This window comes from Poecilia formosa, unplaced genomic scaffold (assembly GCF_000485575.1).
Source record: "Poecilia formosa unplaced genomic scaffold, Poecilia_formosa-5.1.2 Scaffold7, whole genome shotgun sequence".
NCBI lineage: Eukaryota > Metazoa > Chordata > Actinopteri > Cyprinodontiformes > Poeciliidae > Poecilia > Poecilia formosa.
This window is the reverse complement of record NW_006799946.1, coordinates 3,464,604-3,481,849: the sequence shown is the minus strand read 5'-3', so window position 1 is coordinate 3,481,849 and position 17,246 is coordinate 3,464,604. Positions and strand designations below refer to the sequence as shown.

The window sequence follows — 17,246 nt, the reverse complement described above, 5'->3', positions numbered from 1 at the left end:
TCTCTAATTATTTCAGATTAAAGGCCATAGCCACATGAAGAAGAGAAACACCAAGCTGCACTTGTATTTCAAGAGGTTATCCAATGAAATCCTGGCGAAAATGGTCAGTTTGCATTCTCTATCTGCTGCTATGCATGTACTGTTTCAAAACTGCATAATGTAATAATAATGATAACACTGTTGTGTCTTCAGGGCCACAGTGCTGACGCCTGGGAGCTGATCAGGAGGGAAGTCAAAGTCTGTCTAATCAAAGCAGACCTCCTGGTTTCCTCTCTGCTCTCTCCACCCTCCTCCAACTAAGATTTGAACATATTACATTAAATATTTATTTATTTATCTTTTCAATGGTTTCTACATTTTATTTCTCGTTCTTCATACCATAAATGTCTTTTTGTTTTGTTTTGTGCTATGTGATTTCCCATGTTTTATTAATATTAAAGGAATTTTGTTGATATTTCTGCTATTATTGCCCTTTTTGCAATTCCATGTACTTATTTTCATCCATCAACTAAGCACTGTAAACCAAATGAATATATTTCTAGTCTATACCTTCATCTCTTATGAATTTTAAAATTAATAAACTGTAAATAATAAAAATATCACAGAAAAAAAACATATGCTATTACTTTGCTATAAAGGATCTTTGTGATTACCTTTATCAGAACATTTAACAGGCACAGTTGTTACCAGATGTTTACATACACCAAATCAGAAGACACACTGAATTGTATTTTTCTCACGGTGTGAAGTTTGATCAGACCAAACCTTTTTTTTTTGTTAAGTCAGTGAGAATTCTCCAGATTATTTTTATTTGCTAAATATTTCAGTAATGAAAGATAATATGTCTTCTAAATCAGACGTTTACATACAGAATGATGACTTTAGAGCAATGAATACAATCCCAGAAGATGATGTCATGTCTTTGAAGTCACATCTGTGGATATATTTTAGCACCACACTGACATGATCTGAAAGGCCAGAGAGGGGGGGGGGGGACATTACTCCAAAAGAAACACAAAAAGCCAGATTACAGTTTGCAAATTCACACTTTTATTTTTGGAGACATGCGCTGTGGTGTGATGAAACTAAACCTGAAACTAAACCAGAACTGTTTGGGCATAATGACCATCATTACTAGGAGGAAAAAGTGGGACAATTGGAATCTGAGGACCACCTGGGACCACCATTCCAACTGTGAAGTGTGGGAGTGGCAGCATCGTTTTGACATAGACATCACAAAGTTCTGATCTCAAGAAAAAGTTGGGGATATCTGAGAAGACGTGTGCGAGTGAAGTGTCCTAAGCACCTGACTAATCAACCAGTTCTGTCAGGAGGAATGGGCCAGAACTCCAGCAAACTATAGGTAGGACCTAGTAGAAAGAAACCCAAAAGTTTGAACCAAGTCAAAAGACAAATATCTTTAAAAGTGTGTCAGGGATACACATTTCAAGGATGGTGGCCTGTAGATAGCATCTGCAAATATTTTGAGTTTCTTCTTGGTATATTTTATTTGATGACAACAATGACAATGGACCGGGTATTTTTTATGTCATTGTGGCTCACCGTGAGTATTTATATAAAAATTAAAATAAAGCACACAAACATACAATGAAGAGAGCAGAATGATAAAAATTGTAAGGTTCTTCACTAGACATTTTCATCTTTAAAGAGATTGCCATGACATCAAAATTTCTGAGTTGTTAGTTGTTGTTTTTTTTCTACGTTCAAAATACTATTTTAATTTTGAAATGCTGACAAAGCTGTTATAATGTGAAATGGCACCACTTTGGACCAAGTATTAAAAGTTTCAGGACATTATTAGACAATCGCTCGTGTTGTGTCCTTGTCTTTACAGCAATCCCTCATATCAAGCATGCATGTAGTGAGAGTGGAGAGGAAAACATCCCCTTTAACAGGAAGAAACTCCCAGCAGAACCTGGCTCTGAAACAGCTAAAGAATGAGCTGAAAATCAAACAACAAATAAAAATAAAGTGCCTCATATTTTATGATATCAAAGCCCTTCTAATGAGAGCATGGCATATTTCATGTCCTATCTAAATTATTATGAGGTATTATTTCCTTGTTACTTCACATCATGAACTGCTGGTATACCTAAAATACATTTAAGTTTGCTGGTGCGAAATAAACAATGATGAAACAAAGAGTTGAAATGCTCTCAAAAGGCATTGGATATTCCACAGACTTTTTGATGTAAATAATTTATAAAGTTACCTGTATAACAGTAATGCAGATAGAAACACATTCATTTGGGTAGAAGAGATGATTTATTTTTTTTAAATAATCTGTTTGTACAAAAATTATCATTATTTATATTTCAATTGATTTACAATGATTAAGGAAGAAAAAAAAGGAAACATAGTCAATACATATATCTGTATATATATGAAACATGAAATAAAAAACAATAACAGAAAGTAAAAAACTAAATAAATAAATAAATAATTCATGTGACATCCATGTTCAATATGTTAGTTGGAGGGGAGCAGAGAGGAAACCAGGAGGTCTGCTTTGATGAGACAGACTTTGACTTCCCTCCTGATCAGCTCCCAGGCGTCAGCACTGTGGCCCTGAAGACACAACAGTGTTATCATTATTATTACATTATGCAGTTTTGAAACTGACGCATGGCAGCAGAAAAGTAATTTGTACTGACCATTTTTGCCAGGATTTCATTGGATAACCTCTTGAAATACAAGTGCAGCTTGGTGTTTCTCTTCTTCATGTGGCTATGGCCTTTAATCTGAAATAATTAGAGAGAGAAAAAAAAGTCAGGTTTATAGATTATGTTTTGTAAATTTGTTGTGAGATGTGTTTACATTAAATTGTTATGAAACATATCCAATCTGAATCGAGGTGAACTTACACATGAGTGAAGTTCATCAGCCTGTCTGTTGACGACATTGAGAAAGTTCTCCACTGTGACCTCCTGCCATGATGCAGAGTTTTGATCTTCCTCAAACAGGGCAGAAACCTCCTTCAGGATGTGAACTGCGAAGGAAAGTTTACCTTCAGCCTGGAGCAAGAGGAAGAACAGGAAAACTGTGAGATGACTGAAAGAATAATTGCTGTCTCATCTACAATAAATAATAAGCTGTAGAGGACTTACTGATGCTTTGGATGCCTGGCTGTACAGATGATCAGGGAAGGGCACAGTGTTCTCTCCATCAGTGCTGTTAGTCATGTTTTTCGCCTGCAGCACACACAGACACACACGTCAGACATTTACACATTTTTAAACATAGATGAACTTCAAAAAGTCTCAGAATCTGGTCTCTTACCATCACATCCAGCAGATCCAAAGAGTTTCCGCTGTACGGTCTGAATCTGTGCTCCATCCACCTGCAGCTCAGCGCGGAGCATGCGCAGAACAGACCGAGAAACACACAAGCGTTGAAAATCCTGCTCTGCATCTTGATTTTGTCCTTTAACTAAACAATAAAGCTTCTTTGTATACGAACTCCGATGTCTCCTGGTGGTGTTGTTGAAGCAGAGCCGCAGCGGAGCATTTAAGCCAGAGCGAAGAGATTTCGCTTTCCGGACACACCTGCGGGGAAAAGCCAGCGGCTTTCATGCAGGTAGAAAACGAACATTGCTCGTATGGTGTAAATCCGAGTGAAGGAGTGAAATACTTTTGCCAAATATGATCTAAAATGAAGTTTAAACGGAATTTCGAAAAAAGCTGCAGCGACTAAGCACAGATTAATTAGACTCTTATTTCATATACCCTGTTTTTATATGTTCATTAACCTGACACCAAATGAAACTTTTTTTCAGAAGTTTACACACAGTCAATTAAAAAAAAAAAAAAAAAAAAAAAACACTTTCTGAGGTAAGAAGTTAAGTAACCTATAAAGTTAGCTGATTCAACCCTGTATCGAGGCCAGGTAAGAGAAGTGACAAAACGGACAGGGTTGTCAAGGACGAAGGGATGCCGGTCATTTTTTTTTTCTTGAACGTTTTGGTCGTTTTGTACTTGACTTTTTCTGGCACGAAACTGTGTCGTCTGTTGCAAGACATTTCGTACCAATCACCAAAGTCCTCCTCATTATCACCTAAGTGGAAGTCCAAGACACGATCATAGATTCTCTGAAAATTTTACACTTCTGATTGTGCTTCCAATAATATACAACAAAATATTCTTCAGTTAGAACAATTTAAAAAGTAGTTATGCTTTGTTTTATTTGTTGTACGTCTCCATTTTTCATCTCATCTTGATTTGTGTATTTTACCAGAATGGGAAACCTAAGATGAAGTATAGACTACCGTAAGTAAATGTGTAAAAAAAAAAAAAAACCTGTCATGAATAAATAATAGTAAAGTACGCGCGGAACGAAATGGTTTGTTTTACGGTACGAAATGAACATTGGAAGGGCTGAGAAAGAATTTCATGGGTATAAAAATTGTCGATAGTAAGTGTCACCCTGACGGGTATCAAATGGAAAGACGGTAGAAATTAATATATTATCATGGCTTTATAATAAAATGCAATATTATTTTGTTAATAAATGTGCATAAGAAAGGCTGAAACAATGTTGCAAAGTCTCTGAGAGACTAAATTATTTTCCTAAATAAATAAATAAATAAATAAATAAATAAATAAATAAATAAATAAACGCGCCCTAGAATATTTTATTGTGTACTTACAGATATTTATTTTATTGATTTAGGAATGAATGACAACATATGTGTCCGAAGTTGTTTGAGTTGCATCACTTCGTCAGTGCGAGTAAACAGGAACCGATATCAGGGAAAGTTCAGAAACGTGAAAGCGGCTCTGACGCTCACAACCAATGATATTTCATCTTTGTATTAGCTGGAACTGGCGGGCATGACAGTTATTTTAGTTATTTAAACAATTAAAATAAAATAATGCCGTATAGTATGGAAGGACATTGCATAAGCAACTCTTTTTTTTTTTTTTTTTACAAACGAGCTTTTCTTAGTTAATTTAGATGACATTATCGAAGAAGAAGAAATAGACTTCACACAAACACGTTTTACAGACATATTCAAGAGAATCAAATCTATAAGAGATACAAACATATAGCTATATTAAACAAAAAAAAACTAAGCACTTCATGTTTATTCTTTATTTAGTATTTTTATATACATGACTTTTTCCTATCATGTATTCATTGGGTTGTCTGCAATGAATACATGATAGGACCTTTTGGGTTCATTCCCATTTGTCTGTTTCTGCAAGGCCTGGTATCGAATCAAGAAAAAAACCCTGTAATATTTATTTATTTATTTATTTATTTATTTATTTATTTATTTATTTATTTATTTATTTATTTATTTATTTTCTACTTCAAATCTGAAATCTTCCGCCCGCATCCAAGAACCGCAGATGACGTTGAGATGAACAATTAAGAAAACGAAATCTGTTCGCTCTAGTTTAAATGCTCCGCTGAAGCTCTGCTTCAACACAGCAACACCAGGAGACATCCGACTTCATACAGAAAAGATTTATAATTCATTTAAAAGACAAAGTCAAAATGCTGAGCAGGATTTTCATCGCTTGTGTGTTTCTCGGTCTGTTCTGCGCATGTTCTGCTCTGAGCTGCAGGTGGATGGAGCACAGATTCAGACCGTACAGCGAAAACTCTTTGGATTTGCTGGATATGATGGTAAGAGACCAGATTTTGAGACTTTTTGAAGTTCATCTAATGTGTAAAAATGTATTTATTGTCTGACATGTGTGTCTGTGTGTGCTGCAGGCGAAAAACATGACTAACAGCACTGATGGAGAGAACACTGTGCCCTTCCCTGATCATCTGTACAGCCAGGCATCCAAAGCATCAGTAAGTCCTCTACAGCTTATTATTTATTGTAGATGAGACAGCAATTATTCTTCCAGTCATCTCACAGTTTTCCTGTTCTTCCTCTTGTTCCAGGCTGAAGGTAAACTTTCCTTCGCAGTTCACATCCTGAAGGAGGTCTCTGCCCTGTTTGAGGAAGATCACAGCTCTGCATCATGGCAGGAGGTCACAGTGGAGAACTTTCTCAATGTCGTCAACAGACAGGCTGATGAACTTCACTCGTGTGTAAGATTTTTTTTTTAAATGAAACATTTCAATTAAACTATGAAAATTATAATTCTCAAGCTTGTTTTTCTTTTCCTGCGTCAGATTGGGTCTCGGGGAGAATCGAAGAAACAGAACACCAAGCTCCACCTGTATTTCAAGAGGATGTCAAATGAAATCCTGAAGAAAAAGGTTTGTTTTTTATGATCACTCTTCTGCTATATCTACATAATGTTTTAAAGCTGCGTGATGTAATAATAATGATAACATTGTTGCATCTTCAGGACCACAGTGCTGACGCCTGGGAGCTGATCAGGAGGGAAGTTAAAGTTTGTCTAATCAAAGCAGACCTCCTGGTTTCCTCTCTGCTCCCCTCCAACCAAAACTGATGAATATGGCCGAACCTTTAATTTATTATTTAAGTATTTATTTACCTATTCATTCTTAATGTAATGCTTCTGCTGTTACCCAAGCTCGTATTTCCTTCTGTTTCTTCTTGTGGAAATAAAAATGATTAAAAAAACAAAAACTACAAAAATGACTTTGAGTTTTATTCATTCATTTTGCTTCAGTAGTATGGAAGAAGTCTTTCAGTTCCCACCAAAATTAAAACAAAAGGATAGTCAGATTCAAAGAAATATGCAGTTGGAATATTTAATAAAAGAAAATATTAATTTAACTGACTAAGTCACTCTAAAAGCTTATTTTGTTTATTTTCGACTGATTCAGAGGTTGTCATACCTGGGGCTCGCTTGATGTTGAAGTGATGGCATCAAGATTTTCTAGAAGAATTTATGATTCCCACTTTCAGCAACTCATTCAAGTCCTGAAGCAGCAACGCAACCCCAAACCACCTTTCTGTCAACAATGTGTGAATGTCAATATGAAGTTCCACCTTTGTCTCCAGACTCCACAGGATAATTTAATCAACACTATTTGGGCCCCTGTGTTCATTTTGATCAACAGTGGTTTTGCAACTGTCCCTTGAATGCCTTTTTTTTTTTTTGTCCAGCCTTGTTGAATCATACTGAGCTTAATACAGACAAATAAAGTCTGTAGTGCTTTAGATGTCACTATGGGTTCTTTTAAAGTCTCCTGGATAAGATGTTGATCTGCTCTTGAGGAGGTTTTTGTAGCGGTGGAAGTCCTGGGAAGTTCCACAGCTGTTCCATAATCTCTCCATAATGTGTGGCATTTTGAGATCCTAACTCACTTTTTGAGTCAGGTTGTTTTTAAAATAAATACAGTCGCTAAATTAGTCATAAAGCTTGGACTCATTTAGTATTCTACCAAGATGCTTAAATGTCCCTGTCCCTACTTGGATACACCATCACCATAAGACTCCTGGGTTGAGAAACAAATACAAAGAAGTATTAATGTTTATCTGTTTGTTTTAGAGTTGATCAGGAAATATATGTTTTCAAATGTATATCATCGTTTACACCTTAAGCAAATTACAACTGCATCCAGGAATTTGGTAATTAGGCCTAATTTACATTATTAGGAATAGATTGAGAATTTTATTTCGTTTTTATTTTTTTAATTAATCAAAATACGTTTATTAATTTTAAACTATGATGCGGAAAAATACTACTGCCTGAATTAATTCTTTGCTCTGTTTTCACAACAGTTTGACACAACTTAAAATTTGGCTCATTTTTAATCTCATTGTTTCAAATGTCAAATTTTTTTCTAGCCTGGATGCGGTGTCGAATCAATACAATCACTGTTTTTTATCACCAGAGGGCGCATGAACAAATGCATTTTTTATTAGAAGCCCACTTAAAATGTTAGACTGATTTCTTAAAAAATATATATATCTCTTATATTTGAATTTCTACTGTAAAATATATTATTTTATTTACATTTTCACACTTAGCATACACGGCAATAAAAGTAAAACAAACAAAAAGTTGTTCATAAAATGAATGACGTTGAAATTAATGCACTTAGTACGACAATTTGGATTGATATCAATAAATAGATTTGTATTTATTAGAGAGAAAAAAACTTTTATAGAGCCTGATGACTTAATTTTAACTAACCAGAAACCAATGTAGTGCACCAAATTCTACGTAAATTTTCTGGAATTCAAATGTAAGTAATTGGTCATTTGTTCTTTAATCTGATTATGAAAGGTGGAGTGATGAACTATTCTCCTGAAACAATTATATATATATTTTGTTTTCACACACCGTGTTTCAGGTGGGACAACATGAAATATCGCTGAACGATTCCAAGGAAGGAGCGTCAACGCGCGTCACGGGCCGCGGACGCTTTCATTTCTCCGCAGGAACTTCCCGTTTATGGCACCTATCGGATTGTAAACACACCTTGTAGTTTATGTAGCCACACCATTTTTTTCTAACTCTAAAAAAAAAAAACATGTTTTGTTTTTCCTTTCACAAAACATTTTATTGACATGTTATGTTTACTCAGGTTGCAAGTTAACATAAAATAAGACATTGCTTAAAAATTATTAATCGTAGTATTTCCTCATCGGTGAAGAAATAAAAATAAAACATTATGAAGCTAATTATTTATTTTTCATGATGTCATAATTTGGACTCCAAGCCTTTTTGAGTGCGTGCTGCATCTATAAATATTCAAATTAATCCTCAATTACGTTTTGCTAATTGAATGCGAAATGTGTTACTGCTGAGGTGGGAAATTGACGTTCCGAGTTAAGCTGCACGTATTTCGAAAATGAAATCTGTGCGCCTTAATTTAAAAGAGCCGCTGCATGTCAGATCCATCAGAACACCCGCAGACATCTGGAATCGATTCATTTTGAGAGGAAATTTGTGTTTACATAAATAAAATAAAATAAAATCAAGATGCTGAGCAGAATTTTCTTCGCCTGTATTTTTCTCTGTCTGTTCTGCGCATGCTCTCCCCTGAGCTGCAGGTGGATGGAGCATAAATTCAGACAGTACAGCACAAACTCATTAACTCTGCTGGATATGATGGTAAGAGACCAGATTTTATTTTTTTCTATATTTAGTATTTGACAAGTTCGGAGTATTTGCTGATGTTTATGTCTTTATACTATGCAGGCTTACCATTACGTGAATCAGGACCCCGAGGTGAACATTGCGCCATTCCCTTATCCTCTCTACCACCAGGCTTCAGGAGCATCTGTAAGGCATCTACAAAATCAAAAATTAATATTTATTTTTGATTATTTGCATGTAGTAACCTGTGAATGGTCCCTCCTCCTTGTTCCAGGCAGAGGGTAAACTTGCCTTCACTGTCCAGGTTCTGAAGGAGGTTTCTGCCCTGTTTGAGGAAGATGACGGCTCTTCACCATGGCAGGAGGTGACAATGGAACACTTTCTCAATGTTGTCAACAAACAGGCTGATGAACTACAGCTCTGCGTAAGTACAATTCATTTGTAAACCTCTGATTTATCTTGCAGCAGTAGTCACACTCGATTTCGACATAAAGTTTTGTCACAATATAACCACATACCTGATTGTACAATAATATGGTTTATGTAATAGACCAAAACAAAGTAGCAAATGATCATGTTGAAGGAAAAGGTTACAAAATGACAAATTAGCCAACAAGTTTTGATGTGACTACAGTGTTTGCAGATCCATAGACTAAGATCTATTCCAATTACCTTTTATAAGACAACCTTAACTCAGTCAAATTAAACAGAAGGTCATTGTAAACAATTTTCATATCTTGCAATGCCTTATTTGAAAAATTAGAACATTATTGAAAACTTATTTTATTTCAATAACTCCATCCACAAAGTAAAACGGTTTGAATGGCTTACTTACAGGCTGCCTTTTACAAGCATTTATTTCTGTTAATAGTGATGACTTACAATTGCAATTTGTAAAAACACCACATTTAGTGAGCATATTCTAATTTTGTCTAATTAAATTATTACATATTTGGAGCAGGATGCGCATTGTTAGTTTTCTCACACAAGTAGCATTTATCCATATTTGGCTAGAGGTAAATTCCAAACAAGATTTCTTATGGCTTCCTTCTTTCAGCAATGGCTTTCTTCTCACCACTCCTTATAAGATTTTCAATGACACAACAAATAGTTGTTGTTCAAAGATTCTCCAGTCTCAGCTGTGTATCTCTGCCGCTCCTCCAGAGTTACCACAGGTTTACTTTACTTGCTAAATCGTGAACTTCTGTCGGCTGCTGGTTGCACACTGGATTTCACGTCAGAGTAGAGAGGCTCAATATAAATGCATAGCACACTTAACCCTTTTAGATCTCTATCTGTAAGAACATTTCAAAACCATACATCATTTCACTTTTCACTTCCCATTTTAGTGCTCCTTTGTGTTGGTCTCTCACATAAAGGTCCAGTAAAATGTCATGAGGAAAAATACATATGAATACTGTGGGTGTTAACCCCACATAAACAGAATCCATTTAATGAATACATATTCATTTCATTATTTCCTTTTATTTTTTTAGGTTGGAAACCCAAGAAGGCCAAACAGGAGGCTGCACGTATACTTTAAGAGACTCTCAAACAGCGTGTTTGGACAGATGGCGAGTCTCCCTTTTTTAATTAGGTGGCTAAACTTGTCACCTGTTTTATTAGTTCGTCTTTGAACACAACCAACAGTTTTGATATGTTACTTATTCCACAGGGACACAGCGCTGAAGCCTGGGAGCTGATCCGGAGGGAAATCAAACTCCATCTAATCAGAGCGGACCACCTGGTTTCTTCTCTGTTCGTCTCCAACTGAAACCTCTGCTTTTCTGACAGCGATCTGTTTATTCATTTGCTTATTTATGTGTCTATTTATTGCTTATTTTTGTATTAAAGAACATGGAACTGACTATAAAATATATTCCGAGAGACACATTTTTATAAACATGTTTTATTTAAAAACATTTTATTTAAAAACAATAAAAATCACCCTATGAAGCAACCTGAATTCTGTTTTCTGTTACACACTGATGAACATGAAGTCAGCCTCGCCGAGGCTCTAATGGGGAGCAGTTGTACGCTGCCGTCAGGTGACAAAACGGTAACAAAATCAGATACAACAAAGTTTATCAAATAATTATATAAAGCACCAAAAAATTAACTAAAATTGTAAAAATCCTGCTGAAATTTCAGATGTTAGTTAGAGCAAACAATTTCTTTCACAATCAACACTAAAATGTATAAAATTATCAATGCAAAAATCAGCCGAAAGCATGCTTTAGCATAGTGGCTTTTAAAGATGGGGTTATGTACCCCTCTCTGGACTTTAGAAACCAAAGTAAATGTAAGAATGAATATTTTTGACAAGACACACACAAGAATGTTATAAGATAGAGCAATGTAGTTATGATTGAATGAGGATCTGTTTTCTATACTGTCATCTCCAGGCAACGAGTGCCATAAGAAAATACATTGCTGCACAACATGGGTAGCTAAGAAAGCTGATGTTTTTTTATACCTGAAATTACAGTATTGAGGTCATTAATTAAAATACTGTATTACTGTTTTATAAAGAATCCGTCGATCATTCCTAATCCAAAATCTAAAATGATAAGACGGATCAAGCTTGAAGATAATGACTCTACTGTTCCGATTTTTTGAAAGAAATACATAACATTTACAAACCCACCCTGGGACACAGTTCATGCATTCATACAACAACCACCAACGGAGGGTCTTTGTTGTTGTTTGAATTGTGTTGATGTCCTTTAGATTTAGTTAGCAGTGACGTTTCTGTCCTGCTGGGTCACGACTGTCAGCTGCTGTGATTTTGTAGGGCAAATGCTGGAAAATGTAGAAGTAAACCGTCTTAAGCATATGACAAAAACTGCACCATTCTGGGTAAAACACAGATATATTCACACCCGACAGGAGGCTCCGTCCGTCTGCTTTTCACTGCACAACTGAAAATGATGAGTATGCACTCCATATCAATGGGGCGGCAGGAAATGTCGGTCTCACTCCCACGGGGCCTCGGCTCCCTCAGCCCGAGCGTACGCCGTGAGATCTTCATACAGACCTCCTCCACATGCCTCAATGGCCAAGCCCTAAAAGTGGGGATTAGATGAAATTAATCCACTTGCATAAATGTGTCTGAATCCAATGTATATTCAAAAGAGCCAAGCAATAGCTAAGAAAGACTTTTCTTTATCTCTGAGTACACTTTCATTTGCATGAATGACTCAGACACAAGAAAGTGCAGCTGCTAGATGTCAAAAAAAAAAAAAAAAAAAATGCTGACATTAACAACAAATATTTGCATCAGCTTTGATGACCTTCCTAGAAAGGGTCATTCTGAATAGTGCCACTTTGTTTTTTCCAAGAAAATAACGGAATGATAATAAAAAGTCTACTTGGGTCTGACCTACCATGCAGCAGATGTATAAATCCCCAACATTGAACATTGTAAAAAACTTTGCAAAAGAAACAAAACGTTTTAAGACCAGTCTGTAGTTTTGGATTACAAATCTAGAATACAATACAATGTGATACAATATTGTAGAATAAAATCAATAGAAAAATGTATAAATTCTTTACATTGACCAAATATTGCAAATAAATAATCATTGATAATAATAATAGAGTTAATTTAGAATTCACAGCAGTATTGAAGCAATGCACATTATTATAGACTTAATTACTTTCAAGGAAAAATTGCTGTATTCCCAGCAGTTCTATGACGTCTTATCTTTATTTTAGCTTATGTTGCTGGAGAATTATGTTGCATTTTAAAAAAAAATATGTAGGATAATTTAATTAACAACAGAAGTATTAATTAATCAGAGACAACAACCACTCAATCTTAAAATAAAATATTGTTTTTGGCCTTAGTGGAATATTTCCACATTACAGTTGCTGGTTCATATTTAAATGAGCAATGTACAATAAATGTAACTACATTTAACCATTTACAGCAGTATTCTTACTCAAAAGTAAGTCCGTAGATCCCTAATATTTTAATAATATTTTATAATTTTACTGTAAAATCATATATATTAGATGCTTAATTCGATATCTATTGTCAGTGACTTCTCTTTATAGCAACAAAAACGCGTCACAGTGTATTTCTCAATCTACAGATACTAATTTTAATGTTACTCTGAATCAATTCTGGCGACAGGCAAAGCGTAGTCCAGACACAAAGCTGCCAGCAGCTCCAACAAAGGATGGAGAACAAACAAAGCAGTTGTGGTTAAAAGGTTAATGATGCACAGAGCCAGAGCTTCCTGTTGCCTGTCAAGATTACACTTGTACTTGTCATGCAAAACAGGCACATCTGTGAAAAGGTTTGAATGTGACACATCTTTATTAAAAATAATTGAACAAAGGAAATGTCAAACCAGGTTAAACAAACCTCATATATGTGGTCAGTTTCAGGCTCTTCGTATAAGCTGTCGTTATCTTTCATCTACATGAAAGGGAAGAAAGAAACCAGGTTAGATATTTGGCATGATATTTATGATGACTTTAAATAGATATATCCATCCATGTATTTTTTTTAAAAAAAGCTCTATTTTGTGTAATTATTATTATGAAGAAAAGAGAACCTCTGGAGCACAGTCAAGACCAGAATTTATATACAAATGCCTATATTCAGTACTTTTGAATGTACTTTATGTTACATTACCAGTGTTATTTGCTTGCTACCTTATGTATTCATATGTTTTATCTTTTTTATTTTATTTGTGTTATTTAGAGACATCAATTACTCTGTTAGCTTAACTCTCATACCCAGGCCCACCAAAAGTGCCACAATTTAACAAATAGTAAGTCTTTATATATTATTTAAATACATTATGAATTAATCAAAACGGGAAGTGAATGCATTTAATACGCGGACGAATTCGAAGAGATTTGAATCAGTCAGTAGTTAAACGCATACGTAAAAACTGAAATGTAAAATTTAATGTTTTAGAGTGGATCACTTCTGAACAGAGCTCCACTGGGTTTGATTCGGGGATATCGGAGTGAAGCGGGTTGAACAGAAACCCGCTTGCTTTTGTTTTTCTTTCAAATCACAGTCAGGTGCCACTTCGCGTGCTCCATCACATGAAATTTCAGTAATATCCATGTAAGCTATAAGCTGATAAAATATACATAGATACACAGAAGCATGTCTATAAATGAGCCACATTTACTATATATATAAAACAATTTTTAGCTGAATAAATATTTGTTCAACTATGTTAGATGCTAAATAAATTTGGAAATGGAACCATAAATATTTAAATGTGCCAGTAAGCAAATAAAGTAAAGTTAGAAGTGTCTGCTAAAACTACTTCAGCAGATTTTGTGCTACTGTAAATTTATTCAAACTATTACTGCGACTTGTCAAACACACCCCAGCATGTGCTTGGTTAACCTGCACATCATTTTATATTGACCACAACAACCCCATCGAGTGACCCTGACACCAGATTAATACAAATAGTACCCCTAGTTGTATTTAATCTAACTTGTATTAATCTAGGTAGGCAGAAATACCTGAGTGTTGTTGCTAAATACGTCTATCCCTTTATGACCAGATCTTCTGATGACTACTGCCAGCAATGTAATGCATAAAGCCACAATGCTCAGATCATCTCGAGCTAGTTTCTTGTCATAATAAAGAGTTCACTCCACCTCAGTGCCCTACAAAGTCACTAGATTTCAATCTGCGATGTGTTTGAACACCAGACGATGGATATGCGCAACTACCAAATTAAAAACTGTCTTTCTCTTTTTCTAACCTATGTCTGATTGTTAAAACAAAATAATCATTTCCCTTACAATGCATATGCTTTTGCTGTTGTGTTAAGAACAGTTTGATGAAAGCAGCCCGTACCAGATTTTGTCTACGCAGTAGATAAGCACCGATACAAACACCCAACAGCAGGCCCTGCAGGACAATAAGGCCATCCTTCATCTGGCTTCTGTACAGGGCTTTGACGGGGTCGTAGGGCCCTATCATGGAGTGAAAAATGAGAAGTTAGAGGTGTGTTTTGACTGTGTATTATTTTTATCTATCACACGGAGTCTTGTCCACTTACTGACTACTTGTACTTCAGTTCCAGGGCCAAAAGTGCCATTTACTGAGCAGTAATACACTCCTCTGTCCTCTACTTTGAGGTCGTTGAAGTACAGGAAAGCGTTTTGGATCATAAGTTGATGTCCAAACCGAATCCTTTCATTATCCATAACCTTATTCTTGACCGCGCCATATTTGTCAGCTTTGTACCACTCCACTGTGCTTTTCAGATGTTGATGTGAGACTTGGCAGTAAATAGGCACATTCTTACGAGGTCTTAATCCGTAGAACCTGGGTTTCTGGCTGATCTGCAGGGCGACTGAGCAGACAACAGAAAAAGTTACAAGAAATTGAAAAAGACAGAGTTTGCCGTTCCGTTTAGCCTCAAGAGATCCGTCTCAATTTTGAATACAGTTTACTTGGACACGAGAAAATAATTTACTTGGGCAAATTTTGTATTTGGATATCTAATTCTTATTACTGGTTATCGTCTGAGGTAATCCTAGTGTAAGCGCTGGGAAAACGTTAAGACCAAGTGTATTTTTACGCTTATGACATGTAATTATTCTGGTTGTAAAAGTCCTAACCTGAACTTAGGAACTGAGGGGGAAATGACTAGTGACTGCCAAGATGAATAATCAGGGACCTGAGGAAAAAAATAAACAGAGGGAATCTGAAACAACAGCAACTACAACCTAAATCACGTTTTAAATACACGAAAAATATAAAATATGAAATCTAACAACTGAACTGACAACTATAAATAGAATGCCAGAGGAGACAAGAAAAAAGAAAAACAAATACAATATGGCAAATAGCGAAAGAAACTCATAAATCCAAGACACTGGGTTTATATTTTATTTTATACAGAGAAACAATTATATTTTGAAATATTAGGGTTTAAAAGTTTTTTGATCACCTGTATTTAGTCCTGGGATATAAGCACCTGGGATAATTTGTCAGTTCAAAAAATAAGCATTCAAAATGATTTGATTAGTTCTGCTGAGAAAATCCACATGAATCCTTCATTCAAGTATAAGGGGTCATTTCTTTCAAATAATGTAAATAAGCAAAAGAAAACAAATGAATCCCATATTTATCCACTTTTTAATTGTAAAAGATTATTATTATTTTTTGATGTTTTAAAACTAAATATTTTACCAACATTGAACCAAATATTAAGTTAATAGAGCAGTTTACTATAGCAACAAGACTTGTAAGCCACATCGATTTTCAATGCTTATGATTAGAATTATGCATCCTATGAAACAATTAAACAAACAAAAAGTCCAACTTACCAAAATGTTAACACTGATTAGCAAAGGAAAAAAATAATAATAATAATAATAATAAAAATATGTACTGAATAAAATGTGATTACACAGATACGCATGATGTCTAATGCTTCAAAGAAAATTATGTCCGTTTTGTCCTGTATTTTATTTACAGAGTGACTCAAAGCTGAGGAAAACAAATTAAGTGACAATAAAGACAACTGAGTTTGTAGAGATCATAGTTTCTCGTAAAGGATAGAAAAGGCTTTTAACAAAGTTCTTTAGCTATTGTAAAATAATTTCAAGGAAGCTCATAAACATGACAATAACATAATATTCTTTGTCTCAGACAAGAACTTCCTCTTTTCACCTCCAGATGGCCAGGAAGTAACGATAAAAATAACATGCAAAACTCCTGTGTCGCCTTGTAGCTATGGTTAAACAGACCTTAATGGTTAAACAGACCTTAAAAATATGATTAAATAACATCGTAGCAATAAAAGCACACAGCTATTAGAGGAACAAGATTCAATTTGCTGACATTGATTACAGGTGTGGCAGATATTTACAGGTCCTGCATGTTTTCTCGAGTTTGCTAACAAGTGAAGTGAACCGTGTGACAAAAAGTTTATAATTACCTGATATACTTATCAACACAAATCCAAAGCATCCAGCTAGAGTCCAACGCATGATGACATGCAAAAGGAAAAACCGACTTAACAGTTGACACCGCGAGTGCGTGGAGGACTCTCTGCAGTCTGCACAAGAATTAAGCTGTTACTACAGGAGTGGGTGTGGAGTCCGTCTGACAAGCTTCAGTCTCATGCAAATGAGGGGAGGAGAGCAACAAACCAAAATAACTTTGAGCAATGCACTTTCAATATTACAGCCTGGAAAACAAAGAAAAGTTAATTTAAAACTAAATTATATATATATATATATATA

At 35.2% G+C, this 17,246-nt stretch overlaps 4 protein-coding genes across 4 annotated transcripts; 2 read left to right on the top strand and 2 right to left on the bottom strand.

Annotated features, from left to right (window-relative positions):
* Positions 1–2,490: 2,490 nt before the first annotated feature.
* On the bottom strand, positions 2,491–3,432 carry LOC107833146 (interferon a3-like). Its single transcript, XM_016661590.1, has 5 exons — positions 3,301–3,432; positions 3,129–3,212; positions 2,886–3,035; positions 2,676–2,762; positions 2,491–2,589 (listed from the first exon to the last, which is right to left on the bottom strand). Exons 1-5 carry the CDS (start codon positions 3,430–3,432, stop codon positions 2,491–2,493), a joined length of 552 nt encoding a protein of 183 aa, XP_016517076.1.
* Positions 3,433–5,520: 2,088 nt separating this feature from the next.
* LOC107833139 (interferon a3-like) lies at positions 5,521–6,437 on the top strand. Its single transcript, XM_016661559.1, has 5 exons — positions 5,521–5,652; positions 5,743–5,826; positions 5,920–6,069; positions 6,154–6,240; positions 6,333–6,437. The coding sequence occupies exons 1-5, from the start codon at positions 5,521–5,523 to the stop codon at positions 6,435–6,437; spliced, it is 558 nt and encodes a 185-aa protein (XP_016517045.1).
* A 2,106-nt stretch (positions 6,438–8,543) lies between these two features.
* On the top strand, positions 8,544–10,881 carry LOC107838661 (interferon a3-like). The gene is made up of 4 exons (XM_016681748.1): positions 8,544–9,188; positions 9,277–9,426; positions 10,499–10,576; positions 10,678–10,881. The coding sequence occupies exons 1-4, from the start codon at positions 9,099–9,101 to the stop codon at positions 10,774–10,776; spliced, it is 417 nt and encodes a 138-aa protein (XP_016537234.1). The 5' UTR covers positions 8,544–9,098; the 3' UTR covers positions 10,777–10,881.
* Positions 10,882–10,909: 28 nt separating this feature from the next.
* Positions 10,910–17,219, bottom strand: cd79b (CD79b molecule, immunoglobulin-associated beta). The gene is made up of 5 exons (XM_007571861.2): positions 16,940–17,219; positions 15,050–15,346; positions 14,845–14,963; positions 13,375–13,428; positions 10,910–12,067 (listed from the first exon to the last, which is right to left on the bottom strand). Exons 1-5 carry the CDS (start codon positions 16,989–16,991, stop codon positions 11,978–11,980), a joined length of 612 nt encoding a protein of 203 aa, XP_007571923.1. The 5' UTR covers positions 16,992–17,219; the 3' UTR covers positions 10,910–11,977.
* Positions 17,220–17,246: the final 27 nt, after the last annotated feature.

Coding starts and splice junctions, on each gene's coding strand:
- LOC107833146 (XM_016661590.1), bottom strand. CDS start 3,432: ATGCAGAGCAGGATTTTCAACGCTTGTGTGTTTCTCGGTCTGTTCTGC. Junction 3,213..3,300: donor TGGATCTGCTGGATGTGATG/GTAAGAGACCAG, acceptor TGTGTGCTGCAG/GCGAAAAACATGACTAACAG. Junction 2,763..2,885: donor CTGATGAACTTCACTCATGT/GTAAGTTCACCT, acceptor TAATTATTTCAG/ATTAAAGGCCATAGCCACAT.
- cd79b (XM_007571861.2), bottom strand. CDS start 16,991: ATGCGTTGGACTCTAGCTGGATGCTTTGGATTTGTGTTGATAAGTATA. Junction 15,347..16,939: donor TGTGTTGATAAGTATATCAG/GTAATTATAAAC, acceptor TTGTCTGCTCAG/TCGCCCTGCAGATCAGCCAG. Junction 14,964..15,049: donor AACTGAAGTACAAGTAGTCA/GTAAGTGGACAA, acceptor ACTCCATGATAG/GGCCCTACGACCCCGTCAAA.
- LOC107833139 (XM_016661559.1), top strand. CDS start 5,521: ATGCTGAGCAGGATTTTCATCGCTTGTGTGTTTCTCGGTCTGTTCTGC. Junction 5,653..5,742: donor TGGATTTGCTGGATATGATG/GTAAGAGACCAG, acceptor TGTGTGCTGCAG/GCGAAAAACATGACTAACAG. Junction 6,241..6,332: donor ATGAAATCCTGAAGAAAAAG/GTTTGTTTTTTA, acceptor TTGCATCTTCAG/GACCACAGTGCTGACGCCTG.
- LOC107838661 (XM_016681748.1), top strand. CDS start 9,099: ATGCAGGCTTACCATTACGTGAATCAGGACCCCGAGGTGAACATTGCG. Junction 9,189..9,276: donor ACCAGGCTTCAGGAGCATCT/GTAAGGCATCTA, acceptor TCCTTGTTCCAG/GCAGAGGGTAAACTTGCCTT. Junction 10,577..10,677: donor ACAGCGTGTTTGGACAGATG/GCGAGTCTCCCT, acceptor CTTATTCCACAG/GGACACAGCGCTGAAGCCTG.